Raw genomic sequence first — 23,689 nt, 5'->3', positions numbered from 1 at the left:
GATTTCGTTTTTTATAATTCAAAAAAATCTATGAATTGAATGTAATAGAAGAAAAAAGGTATAAAATAAGCTGGTTATGGAAGAATAAATTTGACAATCATGTGTCATGTGTCACATGTGTATAATATAGAACAAAAATTAAAGGGCGTAATTAAAGGGCCAGTTAAGGATGTAATTAAAGGGTAGTGTAAAACAGTAGCATAAATTTGGTTAAGTTTTATCAAATTATAGCTCAGCTGAAATATATTATCTAACACAAAAACTTGATGCAGAGTTATTAATATATATTTTATCGGGTATTTATACGGGTATCGGGTCGGGTCCGGTTATGGGTCGGATAATTAAATGATACCTATATCCTACCCATTACAGTATCGGTTCCGGTTCGGATCCGGGTCGGATATTAAATTATTAATTTTGTACCCATACCCATAATTTAATCGGTTATATTTTTTAAACCATACCCTATCCAAATTAATCGGATCCGGGTCGGTTCCGGGTCGGATCCGGTTCGGTTCCGGATCGGATCCGGGTAATCGGGTAAAAGTAGCACCTCTACTGCTGGTAGTGTGAACTGGGATGATGGTGTTCATCAGAAAATAGAGAAGATTTTATTAAGTTATTCTCAAGTAGAAGGCATAACTTTCCAAGCTGTTTACAGTGATTCAGATAACATCCAGATGCTAGGTCCACGGCATGGAGACAACAATGCCACATCATTCAAAATGGTATTTTGTGTTTATAAAAAACTACATATATTTGTTAATTAACATTTCTCATTTTCCTTTCTTAATTTTATATGTGAATAATTATTTTTTCTCATTCACTTCACCGTCATTTAAGGACATTACTATGATTTCTAACAAACTAAATTTTCTTTTTAATAGTTATGATGTACATCAAAGTTCTATAGTAAACCAGATCTAATTGATATATTGAAAATTTACTTGTGTTCTTCATTATTTAAATATGGAATGTACTAAATTTGGACCTAACTATTTCTTTACAATTGCAGATTACTATAAAAAAACCAGTCACTCGGATAGTTGCAACTTATCAATACGGTGGTCGCGGAAATTATTTTAGCGGAATTAGTTATCTTGACTTTAGTAGCAGTGAAGGTAGCTATGGTTCAATTGGGCGGAAGTCTGATCAGTCATTTACATTCGAGTCAGATCTTGGATTTGCTGGGTTCCACGGCAGTGTATCTGGCAAATCACTCAATTCCCTTGGAGTATATGTTAATGCCTCTGTCAAGAAGCATCTAAAGCCCTGCTCCAACTAATATATTTCCATTAAACTTTTTTTCTCAGTAAAATTCTGAATGTATTATGCATGATTAAGCTTGGTGTTTGTTTTGCTGGAATGATTGAAATATTTACTAGCCTACTGGTTTTCATAATTTTGACTTAGCTTGTTTCTCCATTTTTGTTTTGAATTTGGCATGGCTATATATTATAAATGTAGTAATAATCCATAGTAACATAATCTGCCATAATATAACAACATGTTTTGTTGCACTCGGTGAAGATCACATAGGTCATGCACTGTTTACAGACAAATTAATTTATAATGTCGGACTCTTAGCTGGTTCGGATATGGTACAGTGCATGAACAGAATGTCATCAGGGTTCTGTTTATGTTTGGAAAATTGAACAAATTGGAAGTGAAGGTTGTTTTTTTTTTTCTCGGAAAGGCATTGGACCCTAAAAAAAATAGAAAATAGAAGAATAAATAAAATAAGAACAATGGGGCGGAAAGCAAATCAGAAAATATTGAAAAGTGGATCGAATGGAGATGTCCATTGAAATTGTAATGAAGGGGATTATATAGATTCATTTGGGTAAAGATTTTAACAGAGCAGTTTTGGCTTTATGCAGCGCACAAACCATGTGTAGCCCTGTTTTGATTCTATAGTCAATGCGCTGCATGGAGCCAAATCTAATCTGTTAAAATATTTACCCGATTCATTTGATCATGAAATTGAGAATGCTGCTCCGGATCTGAAGTTAGATCGAGAAGAAACTTAGGTTTGAGAATGAACGGGCCAAGAGAAAAAAGAAGAGGGGCTACTAGACGGGCCTAATTGAAGAAAAGGAATGGTCTTGGGCCAAACCAACTGAAGACAGAATAAATAAAACAAAATCGGAAGATATTGGGCTCCCCAATGGGGAGTCGCCGAGTCGGTGTCATTAAACCTGACAAACTGGGTCCCACGAATTAGTGTAAGATCTTTAACTCAGCCAATTTTTTTTTTAGCAAGTTAAGATCTAACACAGGTGGTTAGAAGTTTTTTTAGAATTATTAGTTACTAAAAGTTCAAGAGTTCGATTCTGATTTCATAATCAAATTTTTTTTTTTTGAGGTACAGGATTAGGAATTGATATTTTCTTTTTATGAGTTTTGGTTATAAAGTTATACGGTGAAGGACTTTGAATAAATTAAAAAAAATCTTTATTCTAATTTCTAAACTCGTTCTATAAGAATCTAACAACTAAATTAATATACAAAGAAAATAAGAATCAATATGTAGATTCAATACCCTGTCGTGTTTCATTTAATAAATAAATGAAATAAATTTCATTTATTCTCATTTATTTAGAATCATTGAATTCACCTTTATGATTTGGAGTCTCTACAAAGTTTTTTAAAGATTGAAAATGTTTTTTTTTAGGTTGTAGGAATTATGCCGGAGCAGTTGTATTAATTAATTATAGAACAAGTTCAATTACAATTACAATTCCTAAATGCTTGACTTGTCAGGAAATAAATCAGCTGAAGTTCCGAGATCGGGTACGGTCCACTCTGAAATTCCTGCAATTTGAAATCCAGTCATCGAATTTTTTTTGAGAACGCATCTCGAAATAGCTGGTTTTTCCTTGCACGTCTCTTGGAACAGTTCGATGGCTGGATTCGGATTGCAGGGATTTCAGGGTGAACAGTACCGACCTTGGATTTCAGCAGATTCGGATCCGACTTGTCAAGCTCTTTCTACAACTTGCTTATTAAACTGTTACTACGTACGTTAATTTTGTGGTAACAATCAGCCCGTTAATTTAGTTTATAATAACAGTTATTTCGTTAATCTTTGATTTTATATGTCTATTAATGATTTTATCAATAACAAGAACGTATTTTAATCAGATACAAGAATATTAAAGAGATCATGTGAATTATATATATCTTGTATCAGATTAGTTCAGATTTTGATCAGACGGTTCGAATTTAAACTCAAATTTTGAGTCATATCCGGACCCAGTATATCCGGGCACATAACACTTCAATTGATTTTGGAAAATTTATTGGGTACAAAATCAGACAAGAAATAAAAAATTATGATCCGAATCATCCCGCCTTGTTCCAGTACTCTTCTCCTCTCTCTCTCCATCGAGATCCTTAACTTATTCCACCAACGAAAAGGAAGAGAAGCACTCTACCATTTTATTATTCTCATTCGATCTCTTCTCCTCTTATCTCTCTCCTGTATCATTATTTATTTATAATTCTTTGACTCACGGAAAGGAAGAAAAGCACTCCACCAATTTGTGTTAAGAGTCTTGCATCTGCCTTGTGAAATCAATAGATTTTGCACTTGGTAATATAATGAGAGAGACAGAGGAAAATAAACCAATGGCTACAGCTTCTGAAGCTTTTTCTTGGTATCTTAAGGTAAGTGATCGCAGATTTCGTTGCCCGTTTTACAAAAAAAGGGACAATATTTGGGAGCAACTTGAAGGATTCATTTGATATGATTACATTCCCAGCTTGATCTTTTCCATTTTTGCTAGGAGATCATTAGATCAACGTAAATATGCCATTAATTGTGTAATTAAGAGCTCGGCAGAATAACGAGTCACCTAATTACCACCCTTAATTAATAAATCAGTTACTTCAAGATGATAAATATATATACAAGTGTGCTTACGTACCTGAACCAATCTCAAGTTTAACAGATAACGTGTGAATCAATGTAACAATGGTACGTATTCATCTTTTGGAATTCATTAGTTTAATTTGTTCTACAATTTTATGACTAACATTAACCGGTAATATGTAATTTAGGAAAATGATATATCCCGATTTTATGACTAGCCTTAACATAGTATTGCACCTTTTTTTTTATCAAGAATTAATTAATAATTAGAAACATTTTGCATGAAAATACAGGGAAGAGAAATACACATTCGGCTCGGTCCTTGTGGGAGTACTGAAGGTACAAACTGGGACGATGGTTATCATCAAAGAATAGAGAGTATCTTTGTTAGTTACTCGAGCAGTTATATCGGTTCAATCCAAACTGTTTATAAAGATTTCAGTAACAACATTTTTATAGCACCACAGCACGGACCGTCCGTGAACTCCTGCATTTTTGAAGCGGTAACTATTAATTTTATGATCAATTACAAGTTTACAACCCCAATCATTTAATTTAAATTAACATATGATCTATCGATTCTTCTAACCTAAAATATTACTCTGGTGCTGTTCAATGTGAAAGAACCATACCAGTAGTGTCTCTTTAATGTATAATTGAATTTTTATGCAGGTTCATCTTCCACCCGAAACTCCGATTACTCAAATAGATGGATACTTCGACAAAATTGGCATTACATGTCTGGAACTCAGCACAAACAACGGCAAGATGTGTTCTTTCGGCACAAAAACTGGTTCTCCATTCATCTACAAGGATCCGAGAGGGTTTACTGGTTTCCACGGAAGTTCCCATGATTCTTGTCTTACAGCTCTAGGAGTATATGTCAATAGCTCTGCCACAAAATCTCAGAATCCATAGACTTCAAATGAAAATTGTTTCTCCATTTTTATTTTCAATTTGACACTGCTATTATAAATATAGTCATAATCCATCAGTAATATAATCTGTCATAATACAAACAACACTGTCTGTTACACTCAGCGAAGATCCCATAGACCATGCACTGTTACGGGCAAATTAATTTATAATGACCGACTCTTAGATGAGGTAATTGTCAACTTGAACAGTAAGTAGATGACAATTAGCTAGTTCTGATCTGGTACAATGCAGTGGTTAATTTCAAATCAATACCATGCATACTGTTTTTGAGGATAATAAGATAATTAATTATTGTTCTTGAAAAGAACCTATCAAATAATAAAATATGACTTGAGATGGAAGTATGGAACCATTTACCTGAACTGATTTGTCATGAATTTTTAGTTACATGTAGGGGTGCAAACAGATCGGATAGTATCCGACCTTATCCGGATCCGTATCTGAAAATTAAATACGGATATCCGATATCCGAATATCCGTGCGGATACAGATACGAATTAATATGATTTTGAATTTTAATTATCCGTATCCGAATAGTAGTTATATACCATATAATTTAATATATATTATGAAAATATTTATGTATATATTTACGGATATCCGATATCTAATCTGTATCCGAAAAATTAAAACGGATACGGATATGATTTTACCACTATCTGATCCGTATCCAATCCGTTTGCACCCCTAGTTACCTGTCATCTGTTGGTACTGACATTAATTATGTTCACTGATTTTTTTGTTTGATGTGTATATTTGTTCTGTCTGTGCTTCTGTTGTGGCATCAAGCATTCCATTTAATTTGTAATTTAGAAATAATAGATTACGGAAAACATAATTAATTTACAAACAAGTTTGTGATCGTATACGACTCTACCCAGTTATCAATTTCATGAACAGAATGTCATCAGGATTCTGTTTACGTACATTTAGAAAATTAAACAAATTGGAAGTGAAGGTTGTTTTTTTTTAAATGGAACGAGATATTATTTCATATCGAAAGAATTTTGAACTTGAGAGTCACTGGACAAAAAGTTCTGGTTTTACTCCGAAAAGCAACGATCCGTTTAACATTGTTATTATTGGTTGGGTTGCTTCTCAAGGTGCCAACACAGAAAGTACTGCCTTAACAGTAGATGGTTGCATGTCAGCAAGACTTCTTCATAAAATATCATTGAAAAAAATGGTTAAAATTTCAATGAACCGGTTAAATTCAGCTAAATTCATCATGCCGCTTTGTGAACTCAACCCTAAATTTTTTTGGATTGGCTTCAAACGACAAATTTGAACCGTTAAAACTCATCTATCTTATGAGCTCCACTATCAAAATAGAAACTTTCGAATTAATTTCAAGTAGTCAAAATTAGAAGGTTTATAAAGTAATTCTAATGCATTTATTTTTTTGAATGTTTTTTTACCACTTGACTCTATACAAAATTAATTCAAAATTTAAATTTTTTTGCATGTAGATGCATTCGTAAAGTAGATGGGTTTCAACGGTTCGGATTTGTCATTTGAAGCCAATCCAATAGATTTTAAAATTAAGACTTAGTAAACTTAAGAACACCCCAGTTCTACTCGGGTTTATATACAATTAAAGCCCCCCTTTTTATTCTTTTCTCCTTTTCATTATTTTATATTTTTTCCAAAATTATTTACACGGATATAATTACATATTGTTTTTCTTAAGTTTGTAGTTAATTGTTTAGCTTAGTTAATATGTGTAATTGTGATAATTTGATTATTGTTGACTCTTTGTATTGAGATTACACATCTACAAAAATGGGTCCCAAGAAAGTAACTGGGAATATAAATAAAAAAATTTGACCCTTATATGCTTCAATTTTCTCGTTCTCTTCAAAACTTTGCCTAGCAACCCTCTGATCGGATTCATCGGAACAATAACGAAGGAATGATTCAGTTTATTTTAATAATAAAAAAAGAGAGTTGTGGATTGAATTTTAGTATTTTACCAATGGTGTAATGGATAGGAGGATTCAATTCAGCATTAAATCTCCAAGAGAACTTAAAAGTTCGCTTAATTAACTTAGAAATTAATTAGGCCTTGATGGATATGGATATTAGGTTGGGTGTAATTGTGTTTTGCCTGGGGTCAAGAATGTAAGATTGACATGGTTGAAACCTTAATACCAGTATTTAGTTCAGGATGCCATCCGGAATACTGAGACCACAAAAAGGCACTGGCTTTATCTTTTGGGTAGCTTTCTATTTTTCATTTGGAACATTTGTATTTGCCATTTTATATCTGCCTATTTTCCAAAAAAAAAAAAGAAATTAGGCCTCGACAAATATATCAAAAAGAGCAATTTTAATTTAAAAAATAATAAAAAATGTAAAATATGGTAAGGAAGACATATATATTATTTTATTCGTAATATTTTATATTATTTTTATTTTTATAAGAGGTCGTATGTTCGTAATTTGATTGTTTTGTGAATATTTATATTTTGAAATTTGATCTTATTTTTATCTTAAAAAATAACCGGTATAAACTAAATATAACTTCTTTTTGTTTCTTTTAACGCGGTCCAGTATATGACCAGAAGGCCCGTTAAGAAAGACTAAGGCCCTGTTCGGCAGATTACTGTTCACCGTGGGAAAAAAAAATTCACTCAGAGCTAAGTTATTTTTCCCATGATGAACAGTAAAAATTAGTTCAAAATTTTTGATTCTCATTTCCATTCCTATTTCTTAGCTTGCTACCGAACAGGGCCTAATGCTATAATTGTTTTGCTAGGTTGCCTGTACTGTGTACAGTACCTCTTTTATTTGGGCTAGAACTAGGGCTCAGTGCGATTCAGATTCGTATTAACTTATTTTATAAAATAATTACATTCTTTGTTAATAATTGTTTTAATTATAGTTGTATTTTTCTACTTAGATTAATGTAATTGTAGTTTTATTTGGGCTAGAACTAGGGCTCAGTACTGTCAGGATGCAGATTTGTATCCGTATCCGAAAAATAAAAATGAACACCGACATGATTTTATCACTATCCGATTTGTTTGCACCCCTGGTTTCAACTTGAGTGGATCCCTGTGTTGGGTCAGGTCTGGTAAACTAAAAACGAATACATCCGTTCCTTCTATTTTGAGGAAAAAAAATTCAAATTGAAATTCTTCAAGATAGAAAAGGATCATGCGCATATAAATCAAGAGGAGCTTTGAAGAGAGAGAAGAAAATATAAGGTTGCTAGCAGTTGTATCAAATATATTTATGAGCTAAACCATGACAGATCAACTACAATGAAAATTTTGTTCAACAGTTATTAGAAAAAACAAACAAATTATGGTTTCAATGGCCATTTAGTTTTCTTGGGAAACAGAAAGTTTAAATTTGTGCAACTGCTTTCAAAGAGTTTCCCTTGGTAACTACTTTTACTATGATTCAAATAGTTTCCTGCCCCCGGGGACAGACGATTCGGTTCCATATAATAAAACTTCAAATGAAAAGTAACGCTTTAATAATGATACATGAATAATTTACTATGCAAACAAACAAACGATTTTCAAGTGATAATAATTAATTAACTAGGCCGGCTTTATACAGAACAATGAAGAATTTAATTACTACACAGATGGTCCCATTATATGTAGTAACTAGTATGTAATAGGGAAAATTTCCAGTGTACCCATTCAAATTTTCAAAATAGCCAATATACCCATCAATACATCATAATAGTCAATATCTCCATATAAACTTAACTTTCTTTCTTTTATCCCCTTTCATTTATTTTATCTTTTATTTAATCATTTTAAAAATAAAATTGACAAATTTACCCTCATCTCTCATCTCTCCTTCCACTGTACACGGACAACATATTAAGTTTGATTGATTTGCAATTAATATTGGGGAGTTATTATGTCATCACTCGTTTTATATTTATTTTGATTAATTGCTTAATTCCTGCTTTCTGAGATTTTTTTTGGATCTAAACAATCAACGAAAATAAATTACAGTAGAAATGAATCATTCTTTTCTAACTTCAATTATCTGAGTCCGGCAAAAGAAAAAAGAAAAAGCATCTTATTCTATAAAATTTCCCACCCTAATCATTTCTAAAAAAAATATTATTCATCATAGCTATAAAAGAAATAGAAGAACATAAAAAAAATGACTAATAATTACTATCGATCCAAGGTTGTTTCCCGAGCTTTACATACAATTGATCAACAGCGAGGAGTTCTAGTGCCACTTGTTCTCATGCCTTAGAAATTAGAATCGACTAAAGAAGTTATCTGTTATTGTGTAAGGGGGGACTCCAGATTCTTCTTGCCTCTAGGGGGCGTATTGGGGTAATTCTCCCCAGGTCGCGGAGGAAGCCATGAGACAATGAAGTGTTGATTGGGGGAGGACCATGAGATTTTTTTTTTTTGTATGCAGTGAATTAGACAGAAAGAGAGGGGGATGAGGGTAAATTTGTCAATATTATTTTTAAAATGATTAAATAAAAGATAAAATAAATAAAAGGGTATAATAGAAATATAGCTGAGTTTATATGGGGATATTGGTTATTATGATGTATTCATGGGGATATTGACTATTTTAAAATTTTGAATGGGTACACTGGAAATTTTCTCTATGTAATACATCTAATCAGTAATAAGAAATTCATAATACATAAAACTAGGAGATCGATCAACGCAGATATGTCATTTATTGTGCAATTAAGAGCTCGGCAGAATAAAGGAGTCACCTAATAAATATAAGTGCGTGTACTTAGTTTTTTTTGTGCATGTTATGTTGTTTAGATATTTTCTTAGATTGCTGCCTTATGTTTTGTGCATGTTATTATATTTTTGCTACTTTCTCATGTTGCTACTTTTGTTTTGACCTGTTGTAAAGACTTGCCACATTTGATTTTGGTACCAATTTTAAGTACCAGATCGATTGTGCTAAGGATTCTGATTTCAATGAAATCGGTGGTATATACCACTATTTTTCAAAAAAAGAAAAGAATAACAATATAATGGTAAGTATTCATCCTTTTGGAATTCTTTAGTTTTATTCTATAATTTTATGACTAACCTTAATTAGCAATGTAACTTAGGAAAATGATATCAATAAGTGGGGACCATCAGGATGCCTTGGCCCTTGGTAACAATGTGAACTGGGATGATGGTGTTCATCAGAAAATAGAGAAGATTATAATAGGTTATGATCTAGGTGGAATAAAATTTATCCAAGCTGCTTACAGTTAGGGGTGTAAACGAGCTGGCTCGGGTCAAGCTGGGCCTTAGCTCGGCTCGTTTATTTTGGCCTGAGTCTGGACCGAGCGAGCTAGACCTAGGTCACCCGAGCCAAAAACCCCTGGCTCGCTTGTGACAAGCCAGCTCGAGCTAGCTCGCTGGACTTTATTGAACTGCTATTATACAAATTCAAAAATATAAAAATAAGAAAGCTCATTTAAAAAATTTAAGAAATCATCCAGCAGACACATCTTCAAGTAACTGAAGCTCATATCCTTTCTTCCCAGACCAAAAATACATCAATTTTGCATAATTGTGCCTTTGAAAATGGGATTGGACTTAAAATTATACGGGGATAAATCCTAAATCCACTGTAGCTTAACGAGCCGAGCTGACCCCTGGCTCAGCTTATTTATTTTGGCCCGAGCCTGGGCCGAGCTGGCTCGTTAATAGCTCGGTCCACTACCGAGCGAGCTAGAGACGAGTCACGAGCGAGCCACGAACCGCGAGCTTTTTTGACAGCCCTACTTACCCTACTTACAGTGATTCAGATAACATCGAAACGCTAGTGCCACGGCATGGAAGCAATGAAGCCACATCAGTCAAAATGGTATTTTATGTTTATAAAATATATATATATAGAGAGAGAGAGAGATTGGCTAAGATCAAAGTGGTAGTTCCTGAGCTTTGGTGCTATCAATTCATTTTTCAATTTTTAAATTTTAAAACGTCGATCCGAACCGTTCAAGTTGTTCTCCATATTAAATTGTGCTTGGAGACCAAATTTTACATTTTTCTGAATTTGTTTACTATTTATTAAGCCGCTTTGAAAACAGCTGATCCAACAGTGGCTTCTGATTTTACTGTTTTGTTAAGACACCGTTGGATCAGTGCTTTTCAAAGTGGCTTAATAAATAGTAAAAAAATTCAGAAAAATATAAAATTTGGTCTCCAAGCACAATTTAATATGGAGAACAACTTGAACATATAGAGAACAACTTGAACGGTTCGGATCAACGTTTTGAACTTTGAAAATTAAAAAACGAATTGGTAGCACCAAAGCTCAGGAACTACCACTTTGATCTTAGCCAACCCCTATATATATATGAGGAGGGCTCCAATGCCTCATTTTTTTTATACCTCATCATACCTCATATTTTATATCTTCATTTTCTTCATATTCAAAGTCTAAATTGTTGATCCGAACCGTTCAACATGATATCCATACTAAAATATGGTTAGGGATAAAATTTTATATTTTTTGGAATTTTTTTGCTATTTTTTAAGACGGGTAGAAAATCACTGTTTTTTGAACGGTTCAAAAACAGTGATTTTGTACATATCTTAAAAAATAGCAAAAAAATTCCAAAAAATATAAAATTTCATCTCCATGGATATTTTAGTATAAATATTTTGTTGAACGGTTCGGATCGACAATTTGAACTTTGAAAATGAAAATATAAAATATGAGGTATGATGAGGTATGAAAAAAATAAGGCATTGGAACCCTCCTCATATATATATATATATATATATATATATTGATTATGATTCCTCATTTTCATTTCTTTTTATATTTGAAATTTTTTTTTTCCCTTTCACTAAATATAATATCAAAGATTTACTATGATACTAACACAGACAATAATTTTATTTTTTCCGCAGTTCTAGCATGCATGCAACTTGTCGAATATACTACAACAAAGTAGACACTTTTTGCGAGGAAAAAAATGCTTTTATGACGGTCGTCCGTTGCAAAAAGAAAAAACTAAACAATGAGAGTAGTCCGTCGCAAAAAGTCACTTTTTTATTCTCGCGAAAAGTGTCTCTGACCTAATTGATACGTACAAAAACACTGTTCAAACTTAAGATCCTAAAATAATATTGTATTCTTCATTATTAATGAAGTGTACTAAATTTTGGCCTAGCTACTTTAATATTTTTCATACCGGATTTTTTGTGGCTGTAAGAAAAATTAATATATTTCTTTATAATTGGAAAAAAAAAATACTTGAATTCTGAGTTATTGATCCTGGTTTAAAAGTCACTTCTAGGTAAAACATAAAATATTGTGATTTTTCTAGTACATTAATTTCTAAAAAGTTATATCTATTTTGAGAATTATTTTTGAATAACAATCATTAAATAACTTAAAATTTTTGTTTTTTCAAAAATAGATACAACTTTTTAGAAATTAAATGTACTAGAAGGGTGACAATATTTTTTGTATTTACTTAGAAGTAACTTTTGAACCGGGATCAATAACTGAGAATCCAAGCATTTTTTTTTCCAATAATAGATGAAGAAATATATTAAATTTTCTTACAGCCGCAAAAAATCCGACATGAAAAATGTTGATTCGGGTTATTTGTAGCAGTCTTTCTAATAAATGAAATTATATAGTATTCCATCTATTTCAAAGAAATATATTAAATATTTCTATAAAAATATATATATATATAAATATTTCCATTTAAATAAAAAATTGAAACCTCAAAAAAATTTTGTGGTTTTTTTTTTCAAAACCGCAAATTTTTTTTTGCGATTTTAGACTAAATTACCGCAAATTTTTTTTGCGGTTTGAGTAGATTTCAAAAAAAAGAAAAATCTAGATAGTTTATGAAATTTCATATTTTTTTTTAGATATTAATAAAAATTTCAAAATAAGAATAAGAACGTGCTAACATTAGACACGTTAAAAAAATTATTATTTTTTTTGCTTTTTTTTTTTTTTTTTTTTCTTTTGCAAATTGAGATTGTATTCCTCATTAGTTTATGAAAAAAATTGGCTTATTGATTTTATCGGAATAAATAAAAGGTTTAACTACTTGGTGAAAAAATGTGATGATTGACTTAGGATACAAGTTAAAGGTAAAATATAGTGACTTTGAATAAAAACCTCAACACAACAAAACAAAACAAAACAAAAAAGGCAAAAAGAGCTAAAAACATTACAAAGACAATCGTAAAATTAACACGCGGGAGAAAAAAAAAAAGAGCGAAAAAATTACAAACATAAATGAAAAATAGACTTTGATTTAGTGATTACGGTAATGATTTCCATACAGACAATCATTTATTAGAATGCTTGATCTCATCTTTCGAAATAAACAAACATCAACTAAATCTATAATTAGCCTAGAAGTCCTACAAGGCCCGTTAACAAAGGCTTAAATCTAAAATTATATTGATATGTTTGAATTACAGCTCTTTAATTGGGCCAGAATTAGAGTCCAATGCTATTAATTCCAACCCCCGACAAAATCATCCATCTCTCAAATATTTTTAGTAACATGATGTGCATTTTTAAATTTCTAAATTCACATTATGCTATTTGCGGAGGAACTTTCTTATTTATAGAAAAAGCATCTTCAATTTAGGTATTAGGTTTATTTCTTTACATTCAAATTAACCTTTTCACAATACAAAACATCCACAAATTTCTCTCTCAGGTGCAAGATCGATGGATTTGGGAGGAAGAGAGGTTACAAAATACATCGCTTCTAGCGACCTAAGGTTAATAAAACAAACCACTCTGTATTCTTTAGAAATTTTTTTATGAAGAAACAATCCACTCATTAAATTTAATTTCTTAATCACCTTTTTTTTTCGGAGCTAATTTGCATATTCTGTCAAGACTCTGTTTTCTTTTGCTCTTGATGCTTCTATATTAATTTGGTGCAAATGATATCATTACAAAATCAGAAAAATTTGAAGAATGAATTAAGGAAACTTTGAGTTATTGCTACCCGAAGAGGATGGATAATTAATTAAGGCACCTTATTGTTTGAGTGTAATTAATTGTTAGGGGTAAATAATAAATGCGAAAGTAAAAGGAGTATGAATTTGCATTTATAGAATCCTGTAATTCTCTCCTGCTAAACTACTATGACACTAACAAACTAAAAGTAATTTTGCAATTTGTATTCATACTCTTTTTCCTTAGAAATAAGGAAAGTTTGATCAGCTATTGAACACTTATATGTAGTGTGGAAAAAACGTGTCATGCCGTGCCGTGACTAACAGCCGTGACTTTGGTCTCGTGCCGTGACCAAGTAAACAGTGATCCGTGCCGTGCCGTGACCAAAATGTCAAGGGGTGGTCACGGTATGCGAGTCACGCCATGACTCGCGTGCCGTGTTCAAACGTAACCGGTCACGTTTCTCACGTTTAACTATTTTTCATAATTTAAGTTAGTTTATTCATGTTTCACCATTTGATTAAGACCTAACGGTCCTAATTATACGTGACTCAGATGATTACGTGTCCTGCCGTGCCATGATAGGATCTTTTGCGTGTCGTGCCATGACCAAAATATCAAGGGGTGGTCATAGCACGTGAATGGTCACGGCACGGAATAGTAACACTTGCAGTGCCGTAACCGTGCCGTTCCGTGACGGAGCCGGCCCCACCGTGCCATTTTTCCCACACTATTTATATGCAATGAAAAATCATATATTGATGAAGACAAATTGAAAGTAATTAATCAATCAAGTTATGATCTTCTATGTGATGTTTTTTTAAAGGTCTTCTATGTGATGTTATTGAACATATATCCAATGCAGCTAGTTTATTTATTGTTTTATACAAATAATATCAATATTATATGTGATGTTATATATTTAAACGGTATTAACATGTATTGTTAAAAAATATATTTCATTCTTATAGGAGTAAAGGATGGGAGCAGCTAGATATAGACCTGCTTTTTGAGATCTTCTTGCGCCTCCCTATAATCCCACTTGAGGAATGCAAAGGAGTTTGCAAAATGTGGAAAAAAGTTATTACAAGCAAATGTTTCATGGAAACCTATCTTTCATGTGAGCATATACTTGATTACCCCTAATTATCATTAGTGACCAATTTTTATACTGTATACACACTACTACAACAACACATAACCAATGCCCATTCTATAATTAGTGGTTTTACACTCTCTTTTTTTGTAAAAACAATTACTGTATATCCTTTGTATCATACTGGTAAATAAGTCGAACTACTTTCTAACGGCTCATGAGTGAAACAAACACTTAGTAGAGCTTCAATTAAGTACATTAATTGTTCAAATAACAGAATTGTTATAAGAGATTGAACATGTTTTAACGGTTCAGTTCTTTGAACCATTATAATATCACTGCATACATCTTATAACGGTATCTCTTGTAACGGTTCTGCTATTTGAACCGCTAAAACTTTTAGGCCAAGTTTTACTAAGTGTTTCTTTTTTCTCAGGAACCGTTATAAAATATTGCAGCAGTATTTTTCAAAATCTTGACCCTTACATTTTGTAACTGTTATAGGTCCAGAACCGTTATAAGAGATACTGCTATATAAGCATTTCTCCCACAGAGCCGCCTCTGTTCTGTTTGAATCAAAGAGGTGCACAACTGTTCGGTTTCGCTCCAAGTTAGAGTTGTTCTGCCAACCTCTCACTGACTTGCCCTGCTGCCTCCTCACTTTGTCTGTAATACCTTTCCTCCTCTATATCTCTCTCTGAAAAGGTTGGCAGTAGCTTCCACCTCTCTCTCTCTCTCTACTCCAAGTATATTTTCACTGTCTCTCTAAGGTTAATCAATTTACTTCCTTTTTTCTTATGAATAATTGATAGTTATATACTGATTAATGGTAGTTTTGATTAACTAATAACTATATATATATATATATATATATAAAATTAGTGGGTAGTATTATTTTTTTGATTCAATTTAACTGAACATTAATTTAGCATGCCTTTAGGTCGAAACCAGTTCAAAATTAATCTAATGGAGATTAATTTTGAATAGTTCCCAGATTGGGACAGCCCTTTGAATGTTTTGTTCCGTTTAGCGGATTTGATATTTAAGAAAACTTCATTAGCGGTTCTCCTTGTCATTCCCACAAATGTACATATTGAAATTCATGTTCAAACTCCAAACGGATGTGATCCTTATGCATACTTGAAGATACAAAGGGGAAAATGATACCGATTTTTTCTTAAATACTCAATCAGTTCATTTGTGTTCACTACTGAAATAAAACATTCAAAGAGTGGATTAGAATTGTGTACCAGTCCTATATAAGTCCTAAATTTGTTCTTGAAGACATTAACCTTTTGTATTCTTAATTTTATAATTACAGATTAACTAGAAAATGGATGTATATATGGAATATCATGAACCTCAATTGAGTATTGGAAAGGTGTTGATCGTTTCATAAAATTTGTTGTGGGAAATTAACAACTAGGAAACAAAGGTGAAAACTCATTTTTGTGTCGGCCTTGTAATGTTATTTGTCATAATTTAAAAATGATACATGACACTAGTCAAGTGATTCTAAAATTTGTTGTGTCGGCCTTGTAAATTTACAAAAGTGTTAATTTGTTGTAATAAAATTATATAATTTGAAGACAAGTGATGCATGGTTGAAATGATAAAAATCTCCTGATATATTAATTAATAGATCTTTAAGAAAATAGCGCGGGTATATGCTATATACACCACCGGTACTAAACCTGTGTTAATTCCACTTACATTCACCACCTATCCTATTACCAGCTCTAGCATAACCGCTGTTGATTTTCACTTTTAACCGGTGCTGATTTGCATTTACGTAGCAGTTAATCATTTCCCTTCTTTGGTTTCACCTTTTTCAGAAAAGTTCGTCAAATCACACTCGTGTTACTGAATTTTAATTTGACCTTAATTTGATCAACTTAGTTTATTCGGATTAAACATTTATCGAAATAAGAATATATAATAGCGTACGTGCTAACATGGACACGGTTTTTTTTGGCAAATATAGATAGAATACCTCATTATTTATGGAAAAAAATTGGCTTATTGATTTCATCACAAATTAAAAATTAAATTTAACTAGTTGTCGGTTGAGTGAGAAAATGGTAATTGACTAGTGATTCAAAGGCAAAATATCATGACTTTGAATGAAAACCTCAAAACAAAACAAAATAAAGCCAGTAATTAAATAAATATTATCATAAAACATGTGAGAGCAACAATATTAATTGTCTATACATGTATAGTTTTCTATATTGAAATGTTAATATGGTATGATTGTTGAGCCCTCCTCTAATATATTTAAGCAGTATTAACTTATTTTATTAAAAAAAAAACTATTTCATTCTACAGGATAACAGGAGTAAACCTGGCAGCTCTTGTCAGTTTATAAAAAAAAAGATAACATGAGTAATTAATGGCTGCTGATTTTACTGTTTTGTTAAGCCACCGTTGGATCAACAATTTTCAAAATGACTTAACAAATAGTAAAAAAATTCAGAAAAATATAAAATTTGGTCTCCAAGCACATATTAATATGGAGAACAAGATGAACGGTTCAGATTGACTTTTTGAATTTTGAAATTTCAAATTTGGACCGTATGCATATCGGCCCATATGCTACCGAATGCATATTAGTCTCTCTCTATCTCTCTCTCTCTCTCTCTATATATATATATATAATTTTATTTTATGGTTATTTTTCACCGAAGACCCTAGAGGTTTATTCGCCGATAAAAATTGTTAGCTTGTAATTACCATCAAACCTTGAGAAAAAACAATGATGCTATCTTTTGAACACCAAATTAGCTGCTAACATCGGTTAATCAACCGTTTTTCCATTAATCGGCAGCAAAATTTGTATGAAGATTCAAAACATATGGACAGATTGTATTCTCTTTTTTTAAATAAAATGAATACCCTATTCCAAAGACTCACATTGATTTTATTTTTATATTGAAGTTAAATTGTTCTAAAACATTAACGGTTAAAAAAAGTAGTCTAACGGTACGGAACCCACCAAAAGGAAAATATCTCAAGCTTTCTGATCTCTAAATTAGTACAGAATAAACAAACAGTGTTATGTTAGGCAAGTTTATCACCTGTTCAGATTTAGATTTTTTTTTGTTCCTTATATAACATTTTTTATATTTGATATTTTTTATTGAAATTTATTTGGTATATAATTGTTGTTAGAATTTGATTGTGTAATCAAGATTAAAATAACTGTCAAAACTGAGATTACAAATAAATTTTCTTAAAGGGAAAAAGTATGGTCAACAGAAAAAGAATAATTTTCCATCTTAATGATATATTCCAATGACAGCAGGTGATATTAACAATTTAGTATCATACTTTCTAAAGGACAAAACACGGTACAAAAAAAGAGAATAAAAATAAAAGAAAAAAATTATCATCTACAGTACCCAAAATGTTGTTGGGCACTGATTGCAAGTACATCAAAATAGGGGGTTTTTTTTTTTCAAGCAACCCCATTGATCAGCATCTACAAGCTCTGATTGCAAGTGCATCTCTCATTTTGAAACAGAACTGGAGTACTAAGTTTCTCCAACAGATCACTAGCGCCGAAATACAAATTGCCTATATATGACAGCAACCTAGCCTTCCTCTTTTATGGTGGCTTCTTGTAATATATACACACTAAAGGATTTATGCATAAATAATGGCATCATTTGCGTTTTCTTTGGATAGCCATGACTGAGATAGAGAAAAACAACGCTAATAGAATCCATTTCTAGTCACCTGATGAGCTGCTATTACGCGAGGAAGAACCTTAATAAGAACAATCAAATTTGTTTCAGGAATCAGAAAATGTTCTCTCTCAAAAATAAATGAATAAGCACATGCAACTTACTTATACTGTCTATTCCGTTGAATTATTCCATATAAATTTTAAACAGTTCACTGCTAAAGAAAGACTGCTGTTTTATTCTACACCTCTGTCAGAAATAACTTACCTTTAGAAGAGCCAACAAAAAAAAAAAAAAATACAGAGAGAGATGGAGTTGGAAGAGTGCAGAGTGAGTCCCAATCAAACCAAATTTTATATGGGCCGGTTTTAGATACACATAACCCCTTTAAGATTTGTGGTAGATTAAAAAATGGATGGTTTGGATCTTACTCTACAACCTACGGTATCTCACTGGATCTGAATTTTCCGGATGGGGGGAGGGGGGGAGTGGGCGTTACCTCTTCGGTGCTTTTTCCCCTCCATGGCTTCACGCTTCTCCTGGCATTCGCGGCAGAGGAATGGGCCATCCCAAGGTCGTAATTTGCCGCTTCCAGACCTAGAGGTCTCGGAATGGACGGAAACGCCCTCAGTCGGCTTCAGTTCTGTCTGGCATATGGCACATATGAACAGCTTGAATATGTTCCTTATTGGGTACTCTGTCTGCAATCTTTGTTTTTTTCAGATTGAACAAACAAAAGTCTCAATAAGCAAATGTTACAAAACTAATAAGGTTATCCAATTTTTTAAATTATAATGTTAATTTTTTTAAGAAAAACTCCTAAAATTTACATTGTATTTTCACTTGTATCAAGTGTATTGATATTTGTGTTGACCATGCTTTGTATTATCAAAACACGATTTGATGCGGTACTAATGTAGATATTCTTATTTCTTAATACGTATGTTTTTAACAAAACTCATGCTGATTAATTTGGCATACAATTTCACGTTATAACCAGATCCATGGCCAATATATCAAACAAATAACAAGGTTTACTAATCACAAGATTTAGGACCTCTGAATTAACCAAACTGTGTACCGATTGTTAACAAAAGAGACAGTTCAAGTTATGTCCCTGAAAATGTCAAGTTGCACCTCAACTTGACATAATAGATCAACATAAAAGGTACCATGCAGCACAAAATAATCTGAGAAAAATAAATTGCAAAACTAAAAAACGGTAAATAAGTACCGTTGGGCTAAGCAAGCAGAGCCCTCTTCGTATATCTCCTCAACCATGTCGGGCTCATGGTACTCCACATCATGCAAACTTGACGAGGTCTCAGAGGTTTTCTTAATTTTGAACATGTGCTTGAAAACCCCCATCCCCTGTTTCTTCGGAGGGGGCGGGATTGTCGGGGTCAACTTTTCAAGTGGTATAATGTCTACCACAATGCACGTTGTGTCGTCCCTCAGCCCTTTTACATGCACTGCTTCCTTCATGCGTTGCATTTTGTAAGAGACAAAAAGAAGTTGAAAAGGCAAAATAATAATGATAATAATTACAATGTGTTTGTTTGTTTGTTTGTTTGTTTGTATTTCTAAGTGTAAGACTTGGATGAAAAATGAACAAGCTTATATATGATCACCTTTTCTAACGATCAACTATCTAGCTAAACTTCTAAGAATTTATAGATCAAATTCAAATGCACAAACATAAACAGAGGTTGGAGGGAGATACTTTAACAACTTTAGTGGCGGCGGTTTCCGGAGGGAGGGCACGAGAAAAATCGAAGGCCATTTCAGAGGTCAATGCATCCCATACCCCATCACTACATAAAATGAGTCTGCCCCCTGTACTAGATAGCTGTATTTGGAAAATAAAATAGTTGCAATATATAAAATAATACTTATGTAAGCTTAAATTGTATGAAATTTTAAACATGCCTACTGGTACAAGATTTTGTTCAATGTAGCCAGGTAAGAAGTTGTGTGCTCATCTAGAACTACACTGTACTACAATAAAACAGCCTAGTAACAGTGCATAGAGCATGGATTGACTGGTATTATACCCCAAACTTGTGCTATTAAATGCCAATTTAATTTGGAGGCGCAGAAAATGAAAAATTGGTAACAGCATGTACTAAATTAAGATATAACATTTATTGGTTGGTGTGAAACAGAAGGAAACCTTCACTTGCTTGACATGAGGAACTGGAACGATAAATTCACCAACATCTCTATCCCCTATTGATCTTGAAAGGCACAAGCCACCTGGCCAGCATCTCAAAGGGCCAATCTGTAAAGTATTTAAAAAGAATTAAATTACTCCAGGAATATAAAATTAAATGACAAAAAACAGCAATACTTAAAACAAGAGGTCTAACAGAGATGGCCACTGACACCGCTACCTTTTTAAGTACCGCAAGGAGAAATAGGCGACGGAAATTTTTGAGAATTTCATTAGGGAGATACGAGAGCCTTAGGGATCATATTAGGATGTAGAACATATACAAAATACTGGTATCTGGGTCTTGCCCCTCTGAAAAGGGCTTCAAATAAAAAAGAAGAAGAGCGAAATAGTACCTGAGTGCTACCTACAACATTTAATCTTCCAACGTCGCCTCCGCTTGCTGTTACTCTCTCCACCCTACAAGTTACAGTTTTAGGGTTACATATAATAATTAGTTGAAAGACCGATTATGTGCCTCATTAGTCTACAACACACAATTGTTAATAAACGAACTAGTAAATCTTATAAGTTAATTTTATTTAAGGTCGGAGAAAAGTCGCAACATACTCCTCTTCATTCTCATCCAATCGATGATCAGCAGACAAGTAATAAAGGGAACCCTCTGCCTCGAGAACTGCACGTGAATCACCAACTGATCCAACAGTTATTACCAACCCATCTATTATCACAAATGTCACTGTTGTCCCTGAAATATGCCCTGAAAATGCCATAACAGAAAAGTAAGTTCATTATAGCATTCACAGGCAAACTGGTACAATTCCAACAAAGCTAATCTGAAAGAGAGGCTTGTTTATTATTCAATGTGAGACTACAATTTAATCAAGATATTAAGGTGAGAATAAGGATTTGCATTATAATATTGTATTTGTTATATTTTGAATTTACCTTGACTTAGGAAGTCTTTATCCGTTTTTACAAAACCAGAAACCAAAGCCCTCGGTAGTGCGCCAAGCCATTCATCTCTAGACAAATTGGGAGGAATTGCACTTAAAATATTACTTAATAGATTCTCCTTTGCATAAATAGCTGCCCGACTCCCATTATGGCCATCAAATATCTGAAAAATAAAGAGAAATAAGAATAATAATTGTACAAACATCGCCAAATAACTGAGAAGTTAACAGAGATATAAGAATGATAATTGTACAAACCCAAACAACAGCAAATTTACCAGAACACATGTACAAGGCTCAAATTCCAGTTGGCAAATGATTTTATTTTTAGTTACTAATGAAGCATATGGAATACCTTAAAGTATCCCTGTATGAGCAGACACTATTTACCTTAACAAATATGTACATCAGAAAAAAAAAAAAAAAAAAAATTGAACTGTTTCACTAGGTACTTCTCCAATTATCCAAAAATAAAATTAAAGCTGTTTCAGTAGGTGATTAATTTTATTAGTAATGGCAAGGATTTATTTGTCTTACTTTAAATGTGTCATAGTAAATATATTCACATGCAGTTGTCTTAAAATTTTCTCAGATATTTGGTACAATGTTGGTCAACTCACAAAGATATGTACTATATATAATTAAACAAGGCAGTACACTATCTGAACCCAAATTTTGGTACTGATCTCCTACCAGAAAAACTTTCCATACTGATTTTATAAAATAAAAATGGTCCAATAAAACAAACAAAAAAAATCTCCAAAATAATACCAATAGTAACTATAAAGAATATCTCTCCTAACCGCATAAACAGAGAAGGTGGAAAGGGGATTGCCCGGGACCCGTTCGCAGTCAGGCTTGATCAGTGTAAAGTCTTCACCTTTCTTACTCTGGGCCCACTCGCCATATACCAATTCACACTTTTCTCTATCTCTAAGCCTCTCATCCTTCACACATTCTCTCTTCAATAGCTCCCCGAGCGGCACCGGGCCGCTCTTACTTCGCAAATTAAGCATCTTCAGAAAATCAAAATCAGAGATTGCAGGTTCGAAATCCGAATGGAAATCTCTTGTGGATATTAATGTATAACTAAGGGATTGACCCTTAGTCTTTCCCAAAAGAAAAATCAGAATCAGAATTCAAACCGATAATAGCTTTGGATTTGATTCTGTTATTCCAAATCTGGATTCTCAGAAGAGAAAGTATTCCAAAGGATCGAGACTGACGCAGCGCTAACTTCTTTTACAAAAACAAAAGATCAATTTATCTGGATATGGACGTGATCTTGCTCGTGAAGGTAACAAAATTATCCTGAACTAGCCGTTGCTTGTTAAAAGTTACTTTTTCTAAATCTTCGTGGAACTTGCCGGAGTTCATTCTTCCGGGAATCCTTCAAAATCAGCAATTCACCAAAACCAGAAACACAGACGGAATTTTAGGAACACACAATCGAGAAAATCAGTTTCCTATCCTTAGTTAATTTTTAAAAGATACATCCTGTCATTTTAAAGACTGATTCGGTTTGAAATAAAACAAAAATACTTAATTATCTAAAAATAGATAATAAAAAAAACTTCTAAGACATAGAAAATAAGAAATTATATATTTGAGACTATTTCTTTTGGTCCGATAATGGTTGTTATGGAGTTCAAACAATTTCTTTTTGCAAGCTATCCAAAATGGGATCATAATAAAAAGAACAGATTTTCCAATTAAAAGACAAGTTTGTTTAAATTCTGAAAATCCTTATATTATTGACAATTGACATAAAAAATTTAAATAATTGAACTAATAAGGATTTGAAGGACTTGTTTTTTTTTTTTTTTTCTATGTGGCGATAGCAGTTTTAGGTTCTCTCTTCCAACGGTATGGGGCAGATGAAGAACAAATCAAAAGGTTGCCACTGGTTTATCTTGTTTTGGAGTTTGAATTGTGAAAGAAGATTTGAAAATTGCAATAGAGTACTACAAATAACGTTTTGAGATAGAGAGACCAAAAGGGTACAATCTTTCGATTTTATATTTATTTCGTTTATGAATTATTCAAATTTTGACA

The 23,689-nt window shown here is 32.6% G+C and overlaps 3 protein-coding genes across 3 annotated transcripts in view; 2 read left to right on the top strand and 1 right to left on the bottom strand.

Annotated features, from left to right (window-relative positions):
• LOC144560121 (splicing factor U2af small subunit B-like) overlaps positions 1-23,689 on the top strand; it is an 85,680-nt gene that overhangs the window by 4,570 nt on the left and 57,421 nt on the right. The window lies entirely within an intron of this gene.
• On the top strand, positions 3,524-4,890 carry LOC144560566 (PYK10-binding protein 1-like). Its single transcript, XM_078309796.1, has 3 exons — positions 3,524-3,669; positions 4,168-4,377; positions 4,547-4,890. Exons 1-3 carry the CDS (start codon positions 3,604-3,606, stop codon positions 4,790-4,792), a joined length of 522 nt encoding a protein of 173 aa, XP_078165922.1. The 5' UTR covers positions 3,524-3,603; the 3' UTR covers positions 4,793-4,890.
• LOC144560685 (putative protein phosphatase 2C 15) lies at positions 18,941-22,821 on the bottom strand. Its single transcript, XM_078309933.1, has 8 exons — positions 22,438-22,821; positions 21,627-21,798; positions 21,288-21,438; positions 21,074-21,137; positions 20,679-20,786; positions 20,229-20,354; positions 19,740-19,984; positions 18,941-19,213 (listed from the first exon to the last, which is right to left on the bottom strand). Exons 1-8 carry the CDS (start codon positions 22,648-22,650, stop codon positions 18,955-18,957), a joined length of 1,338 nt encoding a protein of 445 aa, XP_078166059.1. The 5' UTR covers positions 22,651-22,821; the 3' UTR covers positions 18,941-18,954.

This window comes from Carex rostrata, chromosome 10, assembly GCF_964058835.1.
Source record: "Carex rostrata chromosome 10, lpCarRost1.2, whole genome shotgun sequence".
Taxonomy (NCBI): Eukaryota; Viridiplantae; Streptophyta; class Magnoliopsida; order Poales; family Cyperaceae; genus Carex; species Carex rostrata.
Note: the sequence above shows the minus strand (reverse complement) of the source record. Positions and strands in the feature narration are given on the sequence as shown.